Source organism: Zingiber officinale, chromosome 7B (genome assembly GCF_018446385.1).
Source record: "Zingiber officinale cultivar Zhangliang chromosome 7B, Zo_v1.1, whole genome shotgun sequence".
In the NCBI taxonomy this organism is placed as follows: Eukaryota; Viridiplantae; Streptophyta; class Magnoliopsida; order Zingiberales; family Zingiberaceae; genus Zingiber; species Zingiber officinale.
The window spans coordinates 108604913-108631198 of NC_055999.1; the positions used below are offsets into that span (position 1 = coordinate 108604913).

At 39.5% G+C, this 26286-nt stretch overlaps 1 protein-coding gene across 3 annotated transcripts; it reads right to left on the reverse strand.

The window, feature by feature from the left end:
- Nucleotides 1-548: 548 nt before the first annotated feature.
- LOC122006817 (heat stress transcription factor A-4b-like) lies at nucleotides 549-2837 on the reverse strand. Of its 3 annotated transcripts, none has more exons than XM_042562454.1 (3): nucleotides 2585-2837; nucleotides 2063-2496; nucleotides 549-1749 (listed from the first exon to the last, which is right to left on the reverse strand). In XM_042562454.1, the coding sequence occupies exons 2-3, from the start codon at nucleotides 2146-2148 to the stop codon at nucleotides 831-833; spliced, it is 1005 nt and encodes a 334-aa protein (XP_042418388.1). In that variant the 5' UTR covers nucleotides 2149-2496; nucleotides 2585-2837; the 3' UTR covers nucleotides 549-830. The 3 variants fall into 3 exon arrangements, with proteins under 3 accessions (XP_042418388.1, XP_042418386.1, XP_042418387.1); XM_042562452.1 differs by having other exon boundaries at nucleotides 549-1757; XM_042562453.1 differs by having other exon boundaries at nucleotides 549-1757; nucleotides 2063-2493; nucleotides 2585-2805.
- Between the last annotated feature and the right edge of the window lie 23449 nt (nucleotides 2838-26286).

Genomic DNA, 26286 nt, shown 5'->3' on the forward strand with positions numbered 1-26286 from the left:
TGTCGGCTTGATAAAAGTTTATTTATGTCCGTTCAATATACATAAGATTAATTAAACAAATCATAAGATTAATTAAACAAACAAGCTTGAACAACTCGTTAAGCTAAACAAACAAGCTGGAACACATATGTGTTCAGCTCATTAACGTTCGTGAACATTCACGAACCATACTCATTAATAAAACTCTTTTCAATATGTTAAATAAACAATAAAATAAATAAATAAATTTAAATTATCAAACTTAATAACCAATCAAACAACTAAAAGTTTCAAATTAACTTGAATTGAGAAATTGATAATATCTAAAAGAACCAAGCTTGAATTGAGAGATTGATAACATCTAAACGAACTAAGCTCAAGTCAAGCTTCAAACAAGCTCAATCTCATAAAAAATAAACCAAGCTAAACTTGAACACTCATTTCAAAAGCTTGGTTCATTTTAAGCCCGACTGATTACCTTATTAAACAAACTTGAATATCCCAAAGATCGACTCGGCTCGACTTATTTACCGCCCTATTTGATTCGAGTTAGAACCGAGAGCGACTCGTCTCCAAATGTGATCAAAATTTGACCAGTCCATAGAACACCAACAATGGTTCAAATGTATCTTGTGAACAGACAGTCAAATGCATCTCGTGAAGAACTTTCTTTGACTGCAATCGACTGCTTGACTATCCTTCTACGTCAGAAGTTAAGATCACGAAACTAACAGAAGCCATTTTTTCTAATGTAAGTATGGAAGCTGAACTGATAGCACAGGTAGTTACATCCATGTTTTGTGCAGGAAAACAGCCTAATAATTTATTAACTTAGAACTGTACTAAACAACCTAATAATCAGTTACCGCCGGCTCAGCATCTTTCGTATCGTGGGAACCTGGAATCTCTGTGAGAAATTGTTCCCAGAACACATCGTTCTTCCCCGTAGGCACTGCAGAGATTGTGCTCCCAATATCTCTTGATGAATCGATCTCGGTAGAATCTGGCTCCAAATTCACATCAATTTCCGAAAATCTGTTGCCGGAGTCCACTTCTTTTTCGTTTGCGGGAGTTTCCGGTGATGACTGTATGTTTTCTAAGGGAGGTGAAGAAGAATGCTGAAGTTTCAATTGCGGATCCACATCGGTCTCTCCTGATGAGGCATTCATCTCGGAGATGATCACGTTAGATGGCAGGCAAGGAACGAGTGTGTCGTAGGGCATGTCATCCCCGGATGCTTGACTAACACCTCTGAAGAAATTCTCCAAAGAATTCAGAGATGACTCCATCTTCTCGAATGGCTCCATGTCGAATGCATGCTCCCTCGAGGTGGCCTGGAAAGTTTCAACCTGCTGTTCTTCGGCGCAAATATCCTCGTTCAAGTAGTCTATCCTCGGCAATTTCCTCTTCTTGGTGTGAAAATCAGAGTGTTGCACGAGGTCAGAAAGGAAAACAGGGTTTTGTATGATTCGGGCCATGAATGACATCAAACCCTTCTGTCGATTTCCGACGACCTGCAACCTTTCCTCCAAAGACTGCATTTGGCATTCTAATCCAAACTGCTTCTGTGTATGCCTCTGGATCTCGTTCCAAAGCCTGCGCTTCTCTTGCTTAAGCTTCTCGATCTCTTCCTCGAGCTCCTGTTTGTCGAATGAAGAATTCAGCGAATGGCTATGGATCGGCTTGCGTCGGTATATGTTCTTCAGGAGGTGTCTCTGTCCTCGTACAAAATCCTCATTTGCAAACTCCCACTGATCAGGATCTACTTTTCTGAAGCCCTACGACAGAACATGAACACTTCAATTCTCTTCGAATCACCACAAGAACATTAGACAAACACAAAATCTGTCTCTAATGAGTTGATATCTGTTCTTAGTTTCTATTTGAAGATCCTAGTTCAGGGAATGAAAATGATATGTTGTTGTCAATGAGACAATTCAACAAACACAAAGTAGGTCAAAGAAAGCAGGCGAGATTATCCAATCAATAAATGATGAAAAAAAAAATAATGAACATAACTGAAGGGATTGCGAATTGAAGTCAAAAAAGTAGGTCTTTTTTCTAAGGAAAATTTTCCACTCACATAAGTGTTGAGCTGCCGGACGAAGCTGGAGAAATTATTGTGCTTGAAGTACCTCGGTAGCAAATCCCTGGCGAACTCCGGCGCATTCCAGACGACGAAGCTCGCGTTGCTAGCGCTCCACGAGACGACGGAGTCCGTCGACGGGTCGTCCACCATATCGTACGTCTTGACGAGGAACGGCGGCGGCGAGTTCGAACTGCCTCGAGAGCCGCTGCCTTCCATCTCCATCGGCCAATCGGGACGACAGCTCCAGAACTCGCATGAAGATCAGGGCGAGCTTGAGTCCGACCGCCAAATCGCCTCTCCGAGGACGAGCTCGACGGATCCGCTCCCTCTTCCGACGGAGACCGCTTTGTTTGCGGATCACGGCGCTCAAAAAACAATTCTTCTGGGGGGAGGTGATCTCCAAGCAGGCGGCGCCGTCAAGAAATCTGCTGAAAAACGCGACCTTTACGTTGAGCGAGATCAAAGAAAAGCGAAAAAGTGTCGAAAAAGTAACCAAAAATAACTAATTTTACAAACCTAAAAAACGAAGAACGAAAGCAGAAACAAGAGACAGATGAGTTCTTTCCCTCATAATTCTCTTCTTCCTCTCCTATTCCTCCTTGTTCTTGTTTCCGGACGCGATAGATGGAATTCTTCCAAGTCGTTCTGGACTCCGGAGATTTGTTAGTATGCGACTAGAAGTCGTCGGAATTTTCTAGAAGACGAAGCAAGCAAGAAAGCTCAAAAGTCCAATCATAGCTCAGGAAAACAATGCCTTTTGGGGGAAGGAAAAAAAATGGAGGAATAAATCCACTCAAAATTGTTATATTAATCGAGGGAAATAAATAATTTTGGACTTAAAGAATGCCATTTATTTTTATTTATTTTTCCTTCTATTATTAAAATATAGTAATTTTGACTAAAGTTTTTTAAAAATGGGTATTTACAAATAAAATAAAATGAAATATTTTTTTTAATTGAGATGCTTTTTTATAATAACAAAAATAAAGAGTATAATTTTTTTAGTTTAAAAAACAAATATAATTTCTTGTTGTATACATTTTATTTGTCATTAATGGCTTTGAACCCCACACCATGTTAATTGGCAACGTTGGTTAAGTTTATGAAATTTTCGAACTGTGCTCGGTGTTATGTCATTAGTGGTAGGCTTACTTTACAAAATATTATTTAATTATTTTAGTGATATAATAAATTTTAAAATATTTATTTCTAAAAAAATATATGTACAACTTGACTTAGGTTAAATTGAGCATGACCTACAGACTAAGGGTCACTCATCAGCTGGATTTGGATGGCATAATTAAATCTTTAACAAAGTAGTCATTTATCATGGATTTTGTTCTTAATAAATTAATGACATTAGGGCAAACTAATTGACAATACATGATAAATTAATATGAGTAGGGTTGAAAAATAGTTTCATTTTTAAATTTTGATTTATCCAAAAATTAAAAGCATCTTAGGGGTTTACATTGTAAACGTGAATAATGTACATGTTAGTGTAGAGCATGACATAACTATATATGAAAAAAAAATAGTTCCGTTATCTTAACAGTCTCTTTAATATCGTTCCTACGAATATAAAAAAAAAAGACACATAAGATACACAGCTCATAAACATATGCTAAAGATATAGTTATATATGAAAGTTTCGTCTTTGGTTGTTCCATCCTCATGACTTAAAATTTAAACCGGTTTAAACTCCGATTTGATCCGGGAGGTGTCCACAGTGCACACGACATGTTGATGTTCCACGCGAATGAATGAACTTGCCTAGAAGCTGCACAAAATCATTAAAACCTAAAAGAATAAATCATTAATTAAATTGATCACGCAATTCAAATGCTGATTAAATAAGTCAACGTTACTCTCCAAGAATCATGGATCTGGCCGTTAAGAAAAGAGAGCTTGTATTAAGTTAACAAAAGTTGACATGAGAATTTATATCTATTGTAGGACTCTGTGATATTATTCACTTTAGATTTTAATCTAAATTTTTATGTTCACTTTAGATCTAAACTTTTTTAATTTTATTTGATCTAAAATTTTATTTTTATTATTCACTTTAGAGATTTTAGATTCTATTTAAAAAAGACTTTATATTAATCAAAATATGTTTATCCTTTTAAATTTCTTATGTCTTTTTCAATATAGACTTTCCTTGTAAACCCGTGTCGCAGACAGACAACATGGTCGACAGTATGATCAAGCAGAGAATCGTACGACAGAAGCTTCCACTGTCTTGTCAGGATATGCTCGAGCTACTGAGGTATAGCGTCAGGTATACTTTTTTGATACGTCATATCAAGGAAAGCTTTGAGATGCAAGCATGCCTCGAAGAGCGTGCACGCTCACCCCTGGGAGCCCTATATAAAGGATCCCAAGATTCAACGAAGGTATGCGCATTATACTGTAGTCACAGTTACGCTGCCACTTTCGTTTCTTTACTTACCTGTTGCTTTCGCCGAAGATCTGACTTGAGCGTCGGAAGGTCATCGCCGGGGAACTACTCCCTGGCTCGGCATTAGAGCTGTCAGACGGGCCAACCCGTGGCGGGGCGGGTCGGCCCGTGGCGGGCTAACCATTTGGCGGGGCGGGGCGGGCCAACCCGCCAACTTGGCGGGTTGGGAAATTTCCAACCCAACCCATTCTAAGGCGGGTTGCGGGTTTGGCGGGCCAACCCGCGGGCCCATCAAAAATTTTTTAAAAAATTTAAAAATATTTCATATATTCAACATTTTACTTCGAAAAAGTTTTCTACACTTAAATGTATACATAAACATGTATTTTAAATATAAATGAATACAAACGAGAACTTATGTTGGATGAAAAATACTGTTTTTATTTCAAAACTATAACAAAGAAATATAATAAATTGGCCTAAAATTTAGCTTACATGTGTTTTTCAACCCACGGGCCAACCCAAGCCCGAGCGGTCCGACCCGCGCGCGGGTCGGCCCACGGCGGACTTGGGTTGATAAAATTCCAACCCAACCCGCTTAAATTGTTTGGCGGGGCGGACCAACCCGACGGGCCCAACCCAAATTGACGGCTCTACTCGGCATTGACGCTTTTGTGCTTGTAGGCTAGTCTCATCGGAGGTCCACACACTGTCAACAGGAGCGCCACGTCCCCAGCGTCCGTCACCCTCGACTATCGGACATGATCGCTCCTCTTAAATGAAGGATCATAATTAATTTTATAGTTCAGACTTCTCCATAATCATCCAGTCACTCTTGACCTGTTTTGGCTCTTCTCGTAAGTATCCGATCACTCTTGACCTACTTCGAGCCTCCCCTCAACTTCGGTCAGGGTCACTCCACATAATATCCGATCTGGATCATGACTTTGATACCACTTGTCACTCCACCAATTAAGAATTGTCATGTACCACCACCACCCATGACCAATTAAGAATTCATCAATACGGTAAAAGAAGTTTACACTAATGACTGACGTCTCAAGCAATGGAATTATACTTTTATAGCTCTCATTCCTAAATCTCCCTAACAGTTTCGAATTTTAGGCCTATTTCATGTTGTACGATTTTCTATAAAATCATCTCCAAAATATTGGTGGCAAGGTTGCCAAAAGTTATGGATATATTATTTTATCCGACTCAAGTGGCTTTCATCAAGAATCGATCCATTGGTGATAACATTCATTTAGCTCAAGAATTATTGAGAAAATATTCTCGCAAGCGAATTTCTCCAAAGTGTATGATCAAAGTTGACTTACGTAATGCTTTTAATATTGCCGATTGGGGTTTACTTATGTCCGCTCTTGTTGGTTTTGGCTTTCCCCAACAATTTTGTGGATGGATATGAGAACACATAACTATGGTCTCCTACTCTGTTAGTTCAAAATGATGGATTGTATGCAGGGGCGTAGCTACATAGGGCCAAGGGGGTGCGACCGCCCCCCCTGAAATTTAGGGAAAAAATTAATACAGTGAAATTATTTAAAAATAATTTAATTATAAATTCTAAAAATATTAAGATTTTTTTTTTACAAATTGTTCAATTAAAACAAATAAGAGAACCCAAACCTTTTTTTTCTTCTCTCAGCTAACTTTTTTCTTTCTCTCGATATTTTTTTTCTCTCCCATTGCTTGTACTTTTTCTCCTCTCCCTTCTCGTATTTTCTTCTTCCTTCTAACCCCCTTTCCTTTTTTCACTCCCATGGTCGTCTTCCTCTTATAATCCCCTTATTATTCTTTCCCTTTCCCTAATCCTAATTTTACCTCAAAATCCTTCACCGCACATTAATGTCGTTGTCGTCCATGTTGTTATCGCTGAACGCCGCTATCACTAGCACTAATATCGTTTGCTGCCAGCGTTGTCATCGTCGCTTTGCCGATACTCCACAGCTAACGCTTTTTGATTAAGGTAAAGTTTTCTTGTTTTATTTCTTTCTATTACTACGAATTTAAGTGTTGGAAAAACATATAATGTTAATTTTCCATATATTTATATTTTTGTTTGCTAGTCAAGCATTGTTTGATTTGTTATATGAAGGTGGTTAATTTAATTGGCGAGCCTTCAAAAATTTGATCAATTAAATCATATCATTTATTGCAACTCATCATATAATTCACTACAAGAAAACTCACAATTAGCGATGAAATTTAATTTCCATCTAATTAGAAATCGAAATAAATTATGGTCACTAATTTAGCAACAAACTAAGTTTCCGTTGCTATTTTAGTAATTGAATTAAGTTTCCATCATTAATTAATTTTCTAATTAAGATTTTTATTCTTGATTTTTCTTCCCAGCGCCCTAAAATCTTCCTCTCTGATCGACCACCTCTCCAATTTCTAGCACGTTCCTCTCCTCTCCTCTTCGATCTCTAGCACCAGTATGCATCGTCCCATCGGTATGCTCGATCTTCTCCCCTTCCCTCTCCTCTCTTAGCGATAGCTTGGCAGCGGCGTCACAGGGAGAGATCTCGCTTTGGCCGCGACCTCGCTGTGAGGTTTTGCCTGGGCTACGACCTTGCAGCGAGGTGGCGAGATCAGCCATCACCTCAACAGCGTGCCATGGTTAGCTTGAATTCGCCCCCCTTGATTGTAAATTCTGGCTACGCCACTGATTGTATGGTTTCTTTAGTGGAAGGAGAGGATTGAGACAAGGTGACCCCCTCTCCCTTTTATTGTTTGAACTATGTTTAGAAGGATTCTCATACTCTATGAAGGATATCTCAAGGATAGATACATTCCATTTTCATCTAAAATGTCAAGAAGTAGAACTCACACATTTAGCATATGTCGATGACCTCTTGGTGTTTACAAGAGTGGATGTTCTTATTCTTAACCTCATTATGAATTGTTTAGTAGTTTTTAGTGACAAAGCGGGCCTTCGAGCGAACTCGCTGAAATCCAACCTATTTATAGCCGGAGCTAGTGATTAACTTGTAGGGTTCGGAGCGCGGCGGAAGACATATAATGAATCATGGATCTTTCGTGGTACATATAATTTTGCACAAAATTATATAAAACATACCTTGAGACCTCGATAGGTGTGAATAATATCACGGACAAATAAGACAGATAAGAGCCCCACGTGTGACTCCTCTAGCGGTATCCACGCGCACTAGATCACGAACTTGACACGATCCGTTAGGTGCTAGCCACTTGGATCGACAAAGTCTTGGAAGCACTACCGATCTCTTCCGGTGGAAGACGAAGTTGACGAAGGAGAAACGGAGAGAATGAAATCCTTTTCATTGATTCTTTCCGATGATGGCTATTTATAGCTTCCAAGGAATACGAAGAGTTAAGCCTTCAATTAATTCATCATTTATGCTCTTCATTAATAAGGAAGATGAAGAGTTATAGGCTCCATAAATTCTTCATTTATGACCTTCATTATGATAACTCTTCAAATTCTTCATTAATTATCATTATGATGACTCTTCGAATTCTCTATTAATCATCATGATTATGGCTATTCGAATTCTTTCTTCTTTGTATCAAATAAATCCATATTTGATCTTGTTTCGACTAGCTTCTGATACCATTGTTCATGTCTACGTGCTATGCGTGCGACCCTCTAGGTTTTATACACGAAGGCAGTGTAAATCCATATACAGACTAAGGTAACCATCTAGCAACAGTTTTTAGCCACCCAATGCGATAAAATTAATATCAGTCATAAATTGTAAACCACTATGAACTGATTACTGTGTAATTCAATCTCTTCATCTAAAGCCTACATCCCAATTAATTCGATACATTATGCATCATTACCAAATTAATTGTTTTACTTGATTTCCAAGATATAATAGACTCCTCTTGAATGATAAATCATTCTCCCATGGCCATGGATTTTGAGTCACTAATATCTCTATCAAGTGGCCATGATGTTAACTCCTAATCTAAGAGAGCGATGAATCCTCTATTGACTCAACACTATTCTCTCTACGTTTTGTCATACACTCAACTACCGTATTAATCACAATCCGATTAAAGACTGCTTTTAATGGCGTCAAAGCACATAACTCCACGCATAGAATAAATGAAGGTCTCAAGTCAAAAGATTAGTTACACTCGTTCATAAGAGGAATAACCAATGATGCTTAATATGTGGTCTCCTCTTGAGCGGGTCGTGTCCAGTGTACCTCTAAACTCAAGGCACCCCCAAGTACAACTTGGATATCCATCCCTCCGGTCTATCTCGACCAAGTCATACTCAGCGTTGATCTAGATATCCATGTCCCCTCTAGATATCTATCCGATCAAGGACTGTTTTCAGATTAATATACCCATTAGTCTGTGGGACTTTATCATTAATCATATACATACAGAAAAGTAAATAATTAATGATAAATTCTTGCCTTTATTAAATAATTATCCACAAAATACATAAGGAGTGTATTGGCACATAAGTGTACACACTAACAATCTCCCACTTGCACTATTGCCAAACACTACGGACTCTCAGTCCTAGGCTCCTCACATGGGTCTCATGTTTCTGTAGAGGTAAGGCCTTTGTGAGTGGGTCTGCGATATTCTCGCTGGTATCTACTCTACTAATCAACACATCACCCCTATGAACAATCTCCCTAAGGAGGTGATACTTCCTTAGTACATGCTTGGATCGTTGGTGAGACCTTGGCTCCTTTGCCTGTGCTATGGCCGCATTATTGTCACAGTATAGGACAACTGGATCAACAATGCTAGGAACCACTTCAAGCTCCGCTATGAAGTTCTTGATCCACACAGCTTCCTTTGCTGCCTCTGAAGCTGCTATATACTCGGACTCAGCTGTTGAATCTGCAACTGTCTCCTGCTTGGAACTCCTCCAGCAAACAGCTGCACCATTCAGACAAAACACATATCCTTGTTGCGACTTCAGATCATCCCGATCTGTTTGAAAACTTGTGTCAGTATATCCTCTGACGACTAATTCCTCATCTCCTCCAAAAATTAAGAACATGTTCTTTGTTCTTCTAAGATACTTGAAGATAGTCTTTACCGTAGTCCAATGACCCTCTCCAGGATCTGACTGATATCTACTCGTCATGCTTAATGCATACGAGACATCTGGTCGAGTGTATATTATAGCATACATTATGGACCCTATAGCCGAAGCATAAGGTATCTTATCCATTCTACTTCTTTCCTTATGTGTTCCTGGACACATAGCTTTGGAAAGATGCACACCATGTGACACTGGTAAATATCCTCTTTTGGAGTCCTGCATACCAAATCTATTCAGCATTTTATCAATGTATACACCTTGACTCAACCCTAGTAACCTGCTTTGTCTATCTCGGTATATTCTAATACCTAAGACATAGGTTGCATCTCCAAGATCTTTCATTGAGAAACACTCTCCCAACCAAGTCTTGGTAGATTCTAGGCTAGGATGTCATTGCCTATAAGAAGTATGTCATCAACATACAACACTAGGAACGTAATCTTGCTCTCACTAACCTTCTTGTAAACGCAAGGTTCTTCTGGATTCTTGACAAAAGAAAAATCTTTAATGGCTTCGTCAAATCGCAGATTCCAACTCCGAGATGCTTGCTTTAGTCCATAAATGGACTTCTTGAGCTTACATACTTTATTGACGTTCTCGGATTTTATAAAACCGGGAGGTTGTACCATATATACTTCCTCCTGTAACCTTCCATTTAGGAAAGCAGTTTTAACATCCATTTGCCAAATCTCGTAGTCCTTGTAAGCTGCTATAGCTAGCAAAATTCTAATGGACTTAAGCATTGCAACGGGCGAAAATGTTTCATCATAGTCAATTCCATGACGTTGATTGAAACACTTTGCCACAAGCCTAGCTTTATAGGTACTTATGTTCCCATCCATGTCAATCTTTTTCTTGAAGATCCATTTGCACCCTATGGGTTTTACCTCAACTGGCACATCAACCAACTCCCAAACTTGGTTGGTGTACATGGAGTCCATTTCAGATTTCATGGCTTCCAGCCATTTCTCAGAATCATTTGAAGCAACTGCTTCCTCATAAGTCAACAATTCATCATCTTCGATGAGTAGCACTTCCTCATCTTGGGTTACCAGCCAACCATATCTGTTTGGCTCTCGGTGTATTCTTGTAGACTTACGTTGATCTCGCGTTTCTTGAGCAGTCCCGGATGAAGGAGACACTTGTGCTTGTGGCACTGTCTCATTGTCCAACTGTTCATCTTCCAACCTGTTTGTAGAGTCTATAATTTCTTCAAGACTTACTTTACTCCCACTATCTTCTTTAGAAATAAATTCTTTTTCCAAGAAAGTAGCATACCGAGCAACAATAACTTTGTGCTCACTTGGGAGATAAAAATAATATCCCATTGTAACTTTGGGATAACCTACAAACATACATTTTATGGATCTTGCTGCAAGCTTATTAGAATTTTCATTCTTCACATAAGCATTACAACCCCAACCACTGAAAGAGCCTACATCCAATGCTTCAGAGGAAGATTAGTCATATTATTCACAATATATGGAAGATGCACTGGATGTGCAATGCATCATGGTGTCTTCTATGTCTCCCGAGTTGCAGAGACAGCATGAGAACATGAGTGCTAGGGAGATTGAGCAGCACTTGCGTGAGCTCTTGCAAGAGAGTGCGAGAGTAGAGAGGTATGAAACCTCTCGAGCACTATTTCGTACCATGCTGGAGGAAGGAAACCAAGTTGGGTCTCATGTACTCAAGATGATCGGGTACATAGAGAGGCTCGAGAGCTTAGGTTCCAAGTTGGACCAAGACTTGGCTGTTGACCTAATCTTGTCGTCACTACCTCCATCATTTTCTCAGTTTGTGTTGAATTTCAACATGAACAGCATGGACAAGAGTTTGACTGATATGATGGTAATGTTGAAAACCGCTGAGAAGGATATGAAGGTAAATCCTTCACTGCATGCAATGATGGTCAGAAAGACCAACAAGCGCTCTGGCACCGGGAAGTTTAATCCTAAGGCTAATGCAGTGAAGAATCCTAAATATCAAGCTCAAAAGAAGCTTAAGAAAGGGATGCAGGTACCCCAATCCGATGAGAAGGAGGCCATGTACTTCCATTGTGGCAAGAAAGGTCACTGGAAGAAAAACTGCTATATTTTCATAAAGAAGAATGCCAGTGGAGCGGATGCTTCAGGTATCTTTATGATAGAGTGTAATCTTTCTGTTTCTTCATCATGGGTCATAGATTCTGGAAGTAGTTCTCACATTTGTGCGAGCATGCAGGGTCTAAGTGACTGCAGACGGTTGTCCAAGGGCGAAATGGACCTACGAGTAGCTAATGGAGCGAGAGTTGCTGCGTTAGCTGTAGGAACATATTCAATAAATTTGCCTAGCGGACTTGTTTTAAACTTAGAAAATTATTATTTTGTTCCTAGTTTCTCAAAGAATATGATTTTGGTGTCAAGTTTAGACACCAAGGGATTTGTATTTCAATTCAAGGACAAGTTATGTTCCTTTTATTTGAATAATATATTCTATGGGAATGGTTCATTGAATAATGGTCTTTAAGTTCTTAACTTAGATGAACCGATCTATTGTATTGAAAGTAAGAAACAGAAATTACATGACTCAAACTTAACATACCTCTGGCACTGTAGACTTGGTCATATAACCCAGAAACGCATCGCTAGACTACTCAATAATGGGTATTTGGACTCTTTTGAATTAGAGCCCATAGATACATGTGAAGCGTGTTTACAAGGAAAAATGACCAAGAAGCCATTCACCAAGATAGGTGAACGGGCAAAGGAACCACTAGAACTCATACATAGTGATGTTTGTGGACCATTGCAAGTTCAGGCTAGAGGAGCATATACCTACTTCGTGACTTTTACTGACGATTTAAGTAGATATAGATATGTCTACTTAATGAGACATAAGTCTGAAACTCTAGACAAGTTTAAGGAGTTCAAGAATGAGGTAGAAAATCAACTTGGTAAAAAGATTAAGGCCCTTCGGAGTGATCGAGGTGGCGAGTATTAAAGCCAAGAGTTCATTGATTACCTAAAAAAGTGTGAGATAATTTCCCAACTTACACCTCCTAGGATGCCAGAGTGGAATGGTGTTTCGGAAAGGAGAAATCGCACACTCATGGATATGGTTAGATCAATGATGAGTCATGTAAGTCTTCCAATGTCATTTTGGGGCTATGCCTTAGAAACAGCAACATACACACTTAACCGAGTTCCTACCAAGACAGTAGATAAAACTCCTTATGAGTTATGGTTTGGAAAGAAACCAAATTTGTCTTATCTAAAGACTCCAAGCTTTGACGGAGGTATGCATAATTTCTACTGTAGCTACTGTTACTCTGCTCCTTTGTTTCCTTGCTTCTTCTACATCACTGGTGATTGACTTGAGCATCGGAGGGTCATCGCTAGAGAACCCCTCCTTGGCTCGACACTGACACTGTTGTGATTGTAGGTCTCTCTGACTTAGAGTCCACCAACTGTCAGTAAGAGCGACACGCCCCCAGCATCCATCGTCTTGATTCTCAGACATGATCAAATTTGGCACCGTCTGTGGGAACGCACCTACATCCGAGCCGAGAAGATGGAAGACGCTGGACGACTTCACACCGTTACGCTCACCCAGGAGGAGCTTGACTTGCTCATACAGGCTCGAGTGCAAAAGATAGTCGAGCAGCAACAACAAAAGGTGCTAGTCGATCGACTGGTGCAGCAAGCGACGTCGACATTGGGGGGTCGAACAACGTAAGAGGACCGACCGGAACAGCTCTCCATTTGGGGACAAAATAGAGGGCCGACCAACACCCATGGAGAGGCACCGCCCGCCCCGATACCGTTCCATCGGGCTTTGTTTCAGACACCCTTGTAAATCGCACAGGCGAATCAAGAGCGGAGATCCTCTTCAAATGAAGCGCCCGTTTGGGATGCTTGAAAGGGCAAGGCCTCTCGAGGCGACGCATCCCCCGAACGGATCAATCGTCAGTTCTCTGAAGCGATACTACAGGACCCTCTCCCGAGACACTATGCTTCACTGGCTATTGGAGAATATAATGGGTCGACCGATCTAGGCGACCATTTGGGTAAGTTCGACAACGCGACCACACTTCACCAATACACAGATAGGGTGAAGTGTTGGGTCTTCCTTACCACGCTCTCTGGCTCAACACAATGATGGTTTAGGAGATTTCCAGACAGATCGATACAAAGCTTCAAGGATTTCCTAACGGCCTTCCTATATCATTTTGCAAGCAGCAGGCGCTACCAGAAGACGAGCGTCAGCTTGTTTTCTTTGAAGCAAGGGTCGAGAGAAACCCTCCGAGCATACATACAACGCTTCAATCAGGTAGTAATGGATATCCCCTCGGTCTCGTCCAAGACCATGATGAACGCCTTCACACCGGGGCTCGTCGAAGGGGATTTCATCCGATCGCTCATCAGGAAGTCGTCCCACGACTATGGCCACATGCTCAAGAAGGATAATGAGTATATAAACGTGAAGGAGGCCTAGGCCGCAAGAAGGAAGGAGGCACCAGCCAAACCCACGGTGTTGACCGAACGACGATCGCCGAACAACCACCAACCGCCGAGGGGGCCTAGAGCTGAAGGCCGACCACACCAGGAAATGAGGGTGCATGCCATGCAGCATGTGGCTTCCGACCTGCCGAAGGCATCGAAGTGCAAGGTATAGACGCCTATGTTATGTTCCTTCCACCAGTCGATGTCGCACAACACACGCGATTGCTGTGGTCTGACACCAATCGCCAGACTAGCCCCAAGAGGCTACTATCGATGATCTCCTTCTCCCGATTGGCGACATGGGCATCAATCCATGGGGAGACTGGAAGATGCAAGAAGATCACCCAAGCGACAACAACATCATCAGCGAAGGGGAAGCATTGACCCTTCCCGAGTCGCGCATGAGTGAAGCGGGCCATCCGCTCGGGAGGAGGAAAACAGAAGTAATGTCGCTCGAGGAGAAATAAACATCATCGCCGGCGGACCGACCACCGGTGATTCTAATCGAGCCTAGAAGTCATACGCTCAATGGTTGGAAATTCACGTCGTGGGTTGTAGCCAAGAGAAGGCGAACGGGCCCGAAATCAGCTTCGGGCCCTGGGACCTCGAGGGCGTGGAAGTCCCTCACGATGACACCCTCATCATTCGAGCTGTAATCGCTAACTATACTATCCACCGAGTTTTTGTTGACACAGCAAGCTCGTGAATATAATCTTCAAGAAGGCTTTCGATCAGCTCCAGATCGACCGAGGCGAGCTACTGCCAATGACGACCCCATTATATGGGTTCACTAGCAATGAGGTGCAGCCGATCGGCTAGGCTAAGTTGGCAATATCGCTGGGAGAAGAACCGCTCAGGAGGACCAAAACCACGACCTTCATTGTGGTAGATGCCCCCTCGGCCTACAACGTCATCCTGGGCCGACCGGTCCTAAATGAGTTCGGACAGTAGTTTCAACCTACTGCTAAAATATTAAGTTCCTGGTAGATGACCGAGTCGGGGAAGTCAGGGGTGACCAACTGGCGGCTCGAAGGTGCTATATCGAGATGGTAAAGACTGAGGCCAGGTCCGCTCGGAAAACCCCGCGGCTAGATGTTAGTGTTATTACGGAAAAACCTCCTACCTTAGTCTATGAAGAAAAGGAGGAAGTCCAAATCCATCCTCGCTGAGCGGAAGCAACAACTTTCATAACGTCTGATCTGGAGGCTGAATAGAAGGCGGAACTGATCTCCTACCTCCAGCAAAACCACGACGTGTTCGCATGGTCGACGCACGAACTCCCCAGGATTTCCCCGAGCGTCGCGCAACACGAAATTCACGTCCGACCGGACGCTCGGCCAGTGAAACAAAGGAAGAGAGATTTTAGTGCCGAACAAAATCTGATCATCCGGGCAGAAATAAAGAAGTTGTTGGAGGTCGCCCATATACAGGAAGTGCAGTTTCCGAGCTGGCTCGCAAATGTGGTGCTGGTCTCCAAGCCGGGCAACAAGTGGCGAGTCTGCATCGACTTCCGTGACCTCAACAGGGTATGCCCAAAAGACTTCTACATGCTGCCTCAGATTGATCAGATGGTAGACTCCACTGCTGGGTACAAGCTGATATGCATACTGAATGTGTATCAAGGGTACCACCAAGTGCCGCTCGCCAGGGAGGATCAAGAAAAGGTCAGCTTTATTACGGCCGATGACACGTATTGTTATAATGTCATGTCGTTCGGATTGAAGAACGTCGGAGCCACCTATCAAAGGCTAATGAACAAAGTATTCTGACGGCAGATCGGTCGCAACATGGAGGTATACGTCGACGATTATTAATTAAATCCCTCCGAGCAGCTAACCTATGTGCAGATATCAAGGAAACCTGCCCGACACTCAAGACGTATGAGATCAAACTGAATATTAACAAGTGTTTGTTTGGCACAAAGAGCGAGCGATTCCTAGGCTACATCGTCACCAAGCGGGTTATTGAGGCAAATCCTAGCAAAGTGAAAGCATTACAAGGCATGCCACCGCCAAAAAATTTCAAGGAAGCCCAGCGTTTCACCGGTTGGATAACAACACTTTCTCGGTTCATCACCAAATCATCCGATCGAAGTTTACCATTCTTCAAGATATTACGTCGAGCCACCAAGTTTCAATGGAATCAGGAGTGCGACCGAGCATTCGAAGAGCTTAAGGAATACCTTAACTCATTGCCCGTACTAGCTAAGCCAATTATCGGTGAGCCACTCCGAATTTATCTATCCTCGACCGAACATGCGGTCGGCTCGGCACTGGTTCGGAAGAACGACGAGGAACAACCAGTGTATTTCCTTAGTCATATATTGAAAGATGCTGAGTCTCGCTACATCGGTCTCGAGAAGTTGGCTTATGCATTGGTACTGGCCGCTTGGAGGTTTCACCCGTACTTTCTCGCTCACTCCATTGTCGTAATGACCAATAGCCCCTTGGGTAGAGTCCTCCTCAACCCAGAGGCATCCGGTCGGCTTATCAAATAGATGACAAAACTCAGCGAGTTTAACATCCAATATCAACCCTATACGACCATCAAAGCGCAATCCTTGGCAAATTTCATTACTGATGTGCAGAATCCTGAGCCGGAAGACGTTTGGAGGATATATGTGGATGGTTCATCCACTTGGCAGGGCAGCGGGCCGGGTCGGTATACTGCTCATCTCCCTCCAAAAGGAACGGATGCAGTTGTTCGTTCGGTTGGACTACAGGGCCACGAACAATGAGACCGAGTACGAGGTACTTATAGCCGGCTTACAAGCCACTCAACACGTTGGGGCCATCAAGGTCCTCATCCACTCAGGCTCTCAATTGGCCGCTCAGCAGCTGATTGGGACGTTCGAGATAAGTAACACACGACTCAAGCTCTATGTCGAAGCCTTCGAAAAACTAAAACCCAATTTTAGGGAGGTTGTCATACATAAAATCCCCCGATTGGAAAACCAAGCTGTAGATGAGCTGGCCAAACTAGCCAGTTCGCTATCGCTATCGCTATCGCTGATCGTCATAGCACATCCGATCGAGCAGATATCTTTAGTGGCTCATGTTGATCGAATGGAGGGACTCTCCTTTCCAAATGACTGGAGAACGACTCTAGCGGAATTCTTGCGGTCAGGAGCTACACCGTCCAATCTAGAAGAGGCTCGTATATTGAGGAGAAGAGCCAGTCGGTTCACCCTGATCGGGGATCAGCTCTACAAGAAGGTTTTCTCTAGGCCTCTACTAAAATGTGTCAGGTCAGAAGACGCCGACTACATACTATAGGAAGTACATCAAGGATCCTGTGGAGGACACCCGAGCGGCCGCTCACTAGCAAGGAAGATCCTGTTGGCTGGATACTTCTGACCGACCCTCCAAGAGGATGCCGCCTGGACGATTTCCACCTATCTGTCCTGCCAAAAGTATCATAGCCTCTCACACCGGTCGACCGAGGAGATGAAGGCGTCCACGGTCTCCTGCCCATTCGACTAATGGAGCATGGACATTGTTGGGCCAACCACTAGGCCTTTTTGGTTATTGGAGCAACAATCACTTTCTAGACAAAGCCCTTATAAAGAATTTAAAAGTTTAATTTTCTTGCTAAAAGTGCTAGGTCTTAATTTTATATTTAAAGTAAACAAGTTTTTGGAACCCAATAAAGGTTCCTTCCTATAATCAGCTATTTTCTAGGTATATAAGCTTTTGATATTTTTCTGATTTGACTTTTGTGAAACCTATAGCACCAGTTTTAATCCTCTATAATTTCTAAAAGCAGAAATATTTGAACCAGTAGAATTTTTCAAGTTTTGTATTTCTTCTTTTAATTTATCATTTTCAAGTCTTACTTTATCAAGATCTTCTAACAGACATGATTTTGCTAAAATTCTTTTTATTTCTAAGTTTTCATTTTTTAATTTATTATTTTTAATTTTTAATTTATACATGGATTTTGCCATTGACTTAATATCATAATAAAGCTGATCATGAGGTAAGAGACATACCTCACTTACCATATCAGACTTGAAGTCTGACTCTCCTCCTGCTTCACTGCTTTCATCTGAAGTCGCTCCCCCTTTATCGATGTTGGCTTCTGATGTACTTTATCCTTCATAGCTCACAATCAGTGCTAGTACGGTATATTCTTGTATTTCGGACTTAGATGATGAACTGTCGTCCCAAGTTGCTTTTAGGTTCTTGTGCTTCTTGGGTATCTTGACTTTATCCTTCTTGAGTTTTGGGCAATCTTCTTTTAAGTGACCTTCCTTTTGACACTGGTAGCAATGAACTCTTCTTCTATTTCTTGGATTTTTCTTATTCTGTATTTCTTTAAATTTATTAAATCTAAAGAACTTTTTGAAATTTCTTACCATATAGGCTTCTTGATCTTCTTCTGAATCTGACTCGAGTTCATCCTTCTTGGTTGCATTTAGCATCATAATCTGGCTTGAGTCTTTTGATGTTCCTGCCCATCTAGTTTTATGTAATTTAAGAGTAGAAAATAATTTCTCTAAGGTACTTACCTCTAGGTCCTTTGAGATGTAGTAGGCATCAATGATTGAGGTCCATTCTGGAGTTCTGGGAAAGACGTTGAGTGCGTAGAGTATCGTGTCCTGGTTGGTTACCGTTTCACCGAGGTTCTCGAGTCCAATAATTAGTTCTTTTACCTTTGTGTGTAGATCGGCTACCTTCTCACCTTTTTCCAGATGGATATTTGTCAGCTTGTTTCGAAGTATATCTCTTCTAGTGAGCTTGGCTTCGGATGTGCCTTCGTGAAGTTCCAGGAAGTTTTCTCAGAGTTCTTTGGCCGACGAGTAGCTTCCGATGCGGTTGACTTCTTGAGGCAGCAGCACGCTCAGCAAGTGATACTCCGTTCGGTTACTCGCTACGGAATCATTTTGCTCCTTCTTCGTCCAAAGACTCTCTTCTTTTTCTTCTCCATTTTGATTTGTTGGAGCTACAAAACCATATTTTATTATTAAACAAAGTTCAAAATTGGTTTTCAGAAATACCTCCATACGACGTTCTAGTATGCGAAGTCTCCCTTAAATTTTGGTGGAACGATGCTTGGCCCGACCATTGGTTGCTTTGCTTTGGTCGACGGTTAGTCCTTCTGAAGCGCCCTTGCTCTGATACCACTTGTTGGTCCCTTTGGAGGCTGACAAGAGAGGAGAGGTGAATTGCCCTGAAAAAATAAATCTACCCTTTCTCGGACTATCAACTAAATAAAGAATACTTGTAAGTAAAAAGACAGAGATTAATTAAAAGAAAGCAGACACAAAGGAGTTACTGTTGGTGCGGTTAGCACTAACGATTTAACCCAGGTTTTGATGAATGACAAATCAGGTTAAGTTAGTCTGTTGTTGTCTAACACTCTGATCGAGTGTGCAGGAGAAGTCCAGATAGGTCGACGGGTTGACCGGATGTCTGGCACGAAGCCCAGCTAGGTCGACGGGCTGACCGGATAGCTAGCGAGAAGTCCAGATGGGTCGAAGGGCTGACCGGACGTCTGGCAGGTAAGTAAGGTAAGTCACTGGAGGGGAGTGACTGCGAGGACGCGTTCCCAAGAAGGGAACATTAGGCGTCGATCCGGCTTAGATCCATTTCGGATATCTAAGTCGAGATCGTGACTAGATTCCGGTCTCGGAAAGACGGAATCTAAGTCATACTTTTTCTGTCAATTCATTGTGCTAACAATCTGTGTTGCAGGGTATATTTTGCCTCGGACTAACCTTGTTTTGCAGGAGAAGGAATCTCTGGAAAAAGGTGGTCCGGGCGCCCGGAGGCAACTTTTATCCTCTGTGTCGCCTCACCACGTGGAGCATCTTGACTGGACTTGCCACGTCGCACCAGGGCGCCCGGAGCAGCATATAAAAGAAGCCCCAGGGGTGGAGCTTTAACATCATCTCAGAATTCCCAGATTGCTTTGCTGCTCTGTGCTCCAGCGACGCTAACAAAGCTCCGACAACGCGCCCTTTCTCTTTAAGCTTTCTTTTCTGTCGGTATAGCTTTGTGTTTTGTTTCATTAGCATTTCTTGCACTCTTTTTGTAATCACATTCGAATTGCTAGTGATTGCCCAACGAAAGTGGTCAAGGACCACGGGCCTTCGAGTAGGAGTCGTCACAGGCTCCGAACGAAGTAAAATCAATTGTGTTCATTTACTTTTCCGCTGCGTACTTTTACACTCAAGTTTTCAAATCGATATTCACCCCCCCCTCTATCGATCGATCACGGTCCTACAAGTGGTATCAGAGTAGGTACCGCTCTGATTTGGTGCAACCACCAATCAAGCAAAGGGGGGTCGTTTTTAAAAAAAAAAATTAGATATTGTTTGTCTTTTAAATAAAACCTTACGCCTTTCATTTTTTCCCTCCAAAACGGTTTTTGAAAAATACATCGCCATCTTTTCACTATTGTTTAGTATTTAAAAAATATTACATTTTCAAAATTTTGAAATAATATTTTTTAAAAAATATTTTATTAATATTTTTTTTCGAAAATAGTGAAATATTATTTTTTTCAGCACTGCTAATCCAAGACCAAGTCTTGGGAATATTTTTTCTCTGTTTCTCTGTGTGCAAGAATAATGACTCTTCAAGAAGGACGGAACCCCCACGAACCACCACCATACGATCAAGACTTCAACTACTGGAAGCGATTAATGGAATGCTTCTTAGGAAGCGTAGACATCGATTATATGCTAATTTTGAGGAAACCTTCTCAAAACTCGGAACTGAACAAAAAGGTAAGTAACATTATTTGTAATGTTTTACCTAACAATATTTTATGCAGATTAGAAAAGTACAAAGATGCACATGAGCTTTGGACCCAATTGATCAAACTTCACGAGGAGCCGATAGAGCTCGAGGATCAAGTAAAAATCGAATCCGAACTCGGGTTAGATCCAATCGAAAAGCTTACTGAATTAGGGGTTGCGCTCAAGGTTAGTGATATTTACCAAAATACCCCTGCTAATAGTAGTTTAAAAAATATGAGCATTGTTCTGGTTATTTCTGAAAATATATGTGAAAATAAGGTAGTTGACAATAATTGCAAAAATACCCCTAGGATATTATCTGATAAAACAAAACCAATTAATTTAAAAAATTCAAACTTGGACCTAAACAAATCTGAAAACTCAAATGATAGAGATAACAAGGTCAATATTGATCTAGATAAAATTAATAAATTATTTAATAATCTAGACAATATTAATCTAGAAAATCCTATCCAAATCCAAGATAATTTAATTAATAAAAAATTAAATTTTAACGATAAGAATAATCTAATAAATTCCACTAATTATATCAACTTAAAAAATAAAGAAAATATAAGAATAAAATCAAACACTTTGATAAAATCAAAACTAAATTTAACAAAATTAAAATTAAATGCTAAAAATAACATATTAAACAAAAATAATCTAGAAATTTCAAAATTAATAATTAATAAAAAGCTAAAAGATAAACCGTTAAGAAAATATAATTCAAACAGTTTAGTTAATTCAAATTTAAAAATAAATAAAAACTTAAACTTTAAAAATAAGCTATTAAAGAAAGACAATTTGACCAATTTAATTAATTCAAAATTAAAAACTTAAATTTAAAATTAAACATTAAAACTTAACAAAACCAACTCTAATTATATAAAAATCTTAAATAATTCAGGGGAGGCTCCAGAATAGCTGGCACCTCCAAAATTAATCTACCCGACAAGGGTAAAATAAGAGTAGACTACCTGGCATGGTAGTTAGGAATAGAATAAACATGGACAAAAGTTTAACTTGACAAGTAGTACTGGTGAAGTTTTGGATGATAGTACGTTGGGGAAGCTTGGGCATCGCATGTCTAGAAAGATATGGCTTCGATCTGGTGCACTTGGCCAAGTGGAACTGACCGAAGTTACCCCTTACGGATCCTAACTAGGTAGACCAAGGTTTAGTACTAAGCTCCGTGGATAGGACTATTCGGAAAACCTCGAAGGGTTGGTTACTTCTAATGATGTCCAGGTGACTCACCAAGCTTAGAAGTTTATCCGAAGAATGTCATTTGTTGAGACCAAAGCTAAACCTGAATCTAACACAAGTTAAACCAAACTCTGTAATTAAATCTAATTCATCTCACAAAATTATAGGATTCTCTGATTGATAATCTAGATCGGGTGAGATGAATAAGGATTAAATTAATTAAAATTAAATTTCAAATTTCAAATTAAATTAAAATTAATTAAAATTAAATTTCGAATTTCAAATTAAATTAAAATTAATTAAAATTAAATTTCAAATTGAATTTCAAATTAAAATTAAATTATCTTTAAAAAAAATTATTTTAAAAATTAAATTAACTTTAAAAAAAATTCTTTAAAAAAAAAAATTCTTTAAAAACTATTTTAAAAATTATTTAAAAACTATTTTAAAAATTCTTTAAAAAATAATTTTAAAAATTATTTAAAAACTATTTTAAAAATTATTTAAAAACTATTTTAAAAATTCTTTAAAAAAAACTATTTTAAAAATTCTTTAAAAACTATTTTAAAAATTCTTTAAAAACTATTTTAAAAATTCTTTAAAAAACTATTTTAAAAATTCTTTTAAAACTATTTTAAAAAATTATTTAAAAACTCTTTTAAAAATTTTTTTAAAAATAATTTAACATAAAAATTATTTATTATTTTTTTTTACTGAAAAAATATTTTTAAAATCATTTTAACTTAAAAATTATTTTAAAAAAAATTATTTTTAAAAAGTTTTAAAAATCATTTAAAAAAAAATATTTTAAAAATCATTTTAAAACTATTTTAAAAATTATGTATCATTTTGAAAAAAATTTCTTATTTTGTCACTATAATAAAATTCTGTTATCTTAAAAAAATAGTAATAATAAGAAATTATTTCTATAGATTATTTTCACTTTAAAAAATATTATTTTGACTTTAAACTCATTTTTAATCTTAAACATCATTTTAACCTTAAAATTATTTTTAATTTAACTTAACTGAAAAGTAAATCTTTAAATAAAACTTAATATTGAAATTACAATTAAAATTAAAATTTTTAACTTAAACTTAAAATTAAACTTAAACTTAAATTAGCCACTAATATTAATTTAAATCTAATATCAAAACTGAATCAAACGTATATTAATTGACATAAAACATATTATAAAAATCATTTCAAATTCCATTTAAATGCTATTTTTGAAAAAAAAAATTAAAAAATTATAAATAAATAAAAATAATAATAATAATTATAACTAACACTTTCATTAACCAACTCAATTAAGTAATATGAAATTTAAATTATTTCACTAAGTATTAAATTATTAAATTATTGATAATGCTTAACTGTTATTGATTTAATAAAGTTTATCTTATTAAACCTTAAACTGAAGCTTAAGCGCCTGAATCTAATATTAATTATTGATTAATCAAACTCAAATAAACATTTATATCCAGGATTCAGAGATAAATATGTAAATAATATAAGTGTTACCAAATCCCCTATAACACTTAGGTAGACAAATGTGTTAGGGCTTGAAATTTAACACACTCAAACCTTAGCATTATATTAAGGGGGAGTAATAAATAAGGAGGATTAATAAATTAAAGGAGTATCAAATTAAGGGGGAGGTTTATTTTTTAATTATCTCCTTAAGTGTTATTTTTTAATCTTCTCTTTAAAATCTCTCTAGAAAATTCTACCTAAATTAAAAAAAAATCTACTTTGAATATTTTTAGCAAATATTTTCAAAATTTAATGTCAGGTTCAGGGGGAGAAATAAAACTAATTCAGTTTGTTTCAAATTGAATTTTAAAACTTAATTTTGAAAATCAAAGTTTAAAAACAACTTGTTTAAAATTGTGAAAAAAAATTTCACAAACTTTTTATCCTTTTTACTTAGTCTTTGAAAACTGAACTTTTCAAGTATTTTAAACCATGGTTTTGAAACTAGTACTCTTGAACTTTGAAAATTTGATTTTAGAAAACGAATTTTACAAAAATATTTTAAAAATATGATCTTACTTTTACCAAACTCCTTTGAAAACTAAAAGTAAAGTTTAAATTTAATTTAACTTTACTTTCAAAATTGTCCTGAATCTAGTTCTTAAAATTTGGTTTTTACTTAATTTTGACAATTTGATTTGAAAGTTAAATTTTACAAAAATTAGTATTAAAAATTGTTGTGTTACTGAAAATTGTGGAACTTAGAGTTTTTTTTACTAAACTCCTAAAAATCAGTTTTCTTAATTTTAAAACTATACTTGAAAATTAGCTAATTTTCAAAGTTACTAAGTTATAAATCAGCTATTTTTCAAGATATTTTTTAAGAAATAAAAGTAAAACTACCTTTTAAACTCCCCCAGATTATCTTGACATTATTTCTTACTGAAGTCTATGTTTATGCTTTCTTAATCCATGCTTATTTTTGATGAATGCCAAAGGGGGAGGGTTAGGTGGTTAAATTAGCTAAACCGGAATTGAAAATACAAAACTAACTTAAAAACCCTTTAAATGCTTGTTTTTTTTCTTGCATATGTTTTCACTAACTTAACTAGGTTGTCATTCCATCAAAAAGGGGGAGATTGTTGGTGCGGTTAGCACTAACGATTTAACCCAGGTTTTGATGAATGACAAATCAGGTTAAGTTAGTCTGTTGTTGTCTAACACTCTGATCGAGTGTGCAGGAGAAGTCCAGATAGGTCGACGGGCTGACCGGATGTCTGGCACGAAGCCCAGCTAGGTCGATCTGGCGAGAAGTCCAAGCGGGTCGACGGGCTGACCGGACGCTTGGCGAGAAGTCCAGCTAGGTCGACGGGTTGACCGGATAGCTAGCGAGAAGTCCAGACGGGTCGAAGGGCTGACCGGACGTCTGGCAGGTAAGTAAGGTAAGTCATTGGAGGGGAGTGACTGCGAGGACACGTTCCCAGGAAGGGAACATTAGGCGTCGATCCGGCTTAGATCCATTTCGGATATCTAAGTCGAGATCGTGACTAGATTCCGGTCTCGGAAAGATGGAATCTAAGTCATACTTTTTCTGTTAATTCATTGTGCTAACAATCTGTGTTACAGGGTATATTTTACCTCGGACTAACCTTGTTTTGCAGGAGAAGGAATCTCTGGAAAAAGGTGGTCCGGGCGCCCGGAGGGGATCCGGGTGCCCGGAGGCAACTTTTATCCTCTACGTCGCCTCACCACGTGGAGCATCCTGACTGGACTTGCCACGTCGCACCAGGGCACCCGGAAGGGATCCAGGCGCCCGGAGCAGCATATAAAAGAAGCCTCAGGGGTGGAGCTTCAACATCATCTCAGAATTCCCAGATTGCTTTGCTGCTCTGTGCTCCAGCGACGCTAACAAAGCTCCGACAACGCGCCCTTGCTCTTTAAGCTTTCTTTTCTGTCGGTATAGCTTTGTGTTTTGTTTCATTAGCATTTCTTGCACTCTTTTTGTAATCACATTCGAATTGCTAGTGATTACCCAACAAAAGTGGTCAAGGACCACGGGCCTTCAAGTAGGAGTCGTCACAGGCTCCGAACGAAGTAAAATCAATTGTGTTCATTTATTTTTCCACTGCGTACTTTTACACTCGAGTTTTCGAATCGATATTCACCCCCCCTCTATCGAACGATCACGGTCCTACAGTTACTTGGTTTGTAATTAGAAGATTGCTAATCCAAGGAGAAAGTAGCGCACAATCTGAAGATCTCCTTCGGGCGGAGTAGCCTCTTACAACGTTAACAGCACAGAAGAAAAGTAGAGCACGGAGAAATGGATTACAAGTGAATTACACTAACTGTTGAAATTAGTGCTATATTTATAGCACTATTTCGGGCGCCTGGAAGGGTTTCGGGTGTCTGGGAGGGGTAAAACTTTATCCCCAACACTTCGGTCAGCGTGCACATCATCGCTGATAGAATTTAGATTCTGAGCGCCCGGACCACATAAGTCAATCGAGTTGACTTTTTGCGACCCGGTTCCTCTGCTCCGGTTCAGCTCGTCTCGGTCCGGGTCTTCCGCTTCGGCTCCGTTAGCTTGGGTGATCTCAGCCATCCGGAATAGGGCTCACCCGAACCCAAGTTCCGGTCTTCTCCTCGAGCAGCCTTCCTCCCCAATTTCTCGTCCCTCGAGCGTTGCGTACGTTTTTCTCGTCCACCGGTGTACTCTTCCGTGGCACCTCGTCCCTCAGATGCACCGAGCCCGTCAGCTCTCTCCCTGTGCCGTCCTTCTCGCTAGCCGCGTCTTCGGCTCGACTTCTTGTGCTCCTA

Excerpts from the sequence above, each read along its gene's own strand:
- LOC122006817 (XM_042562452.1), bottom strand. The coding sequence starts at position 2,290 with ATGGAGATGGAAGGCAGCGGCTCTCGAGGCAGTTCGAACTCGCCGCCG. Across the intron at positions 1,758-2,062 it reads TCCGGCAGCTCAACACTTAT|GGCTTCAGAAAAGTAGATCC; the intron begins GTGAGTGGAAAA and ends GTTCTGTCGTAG.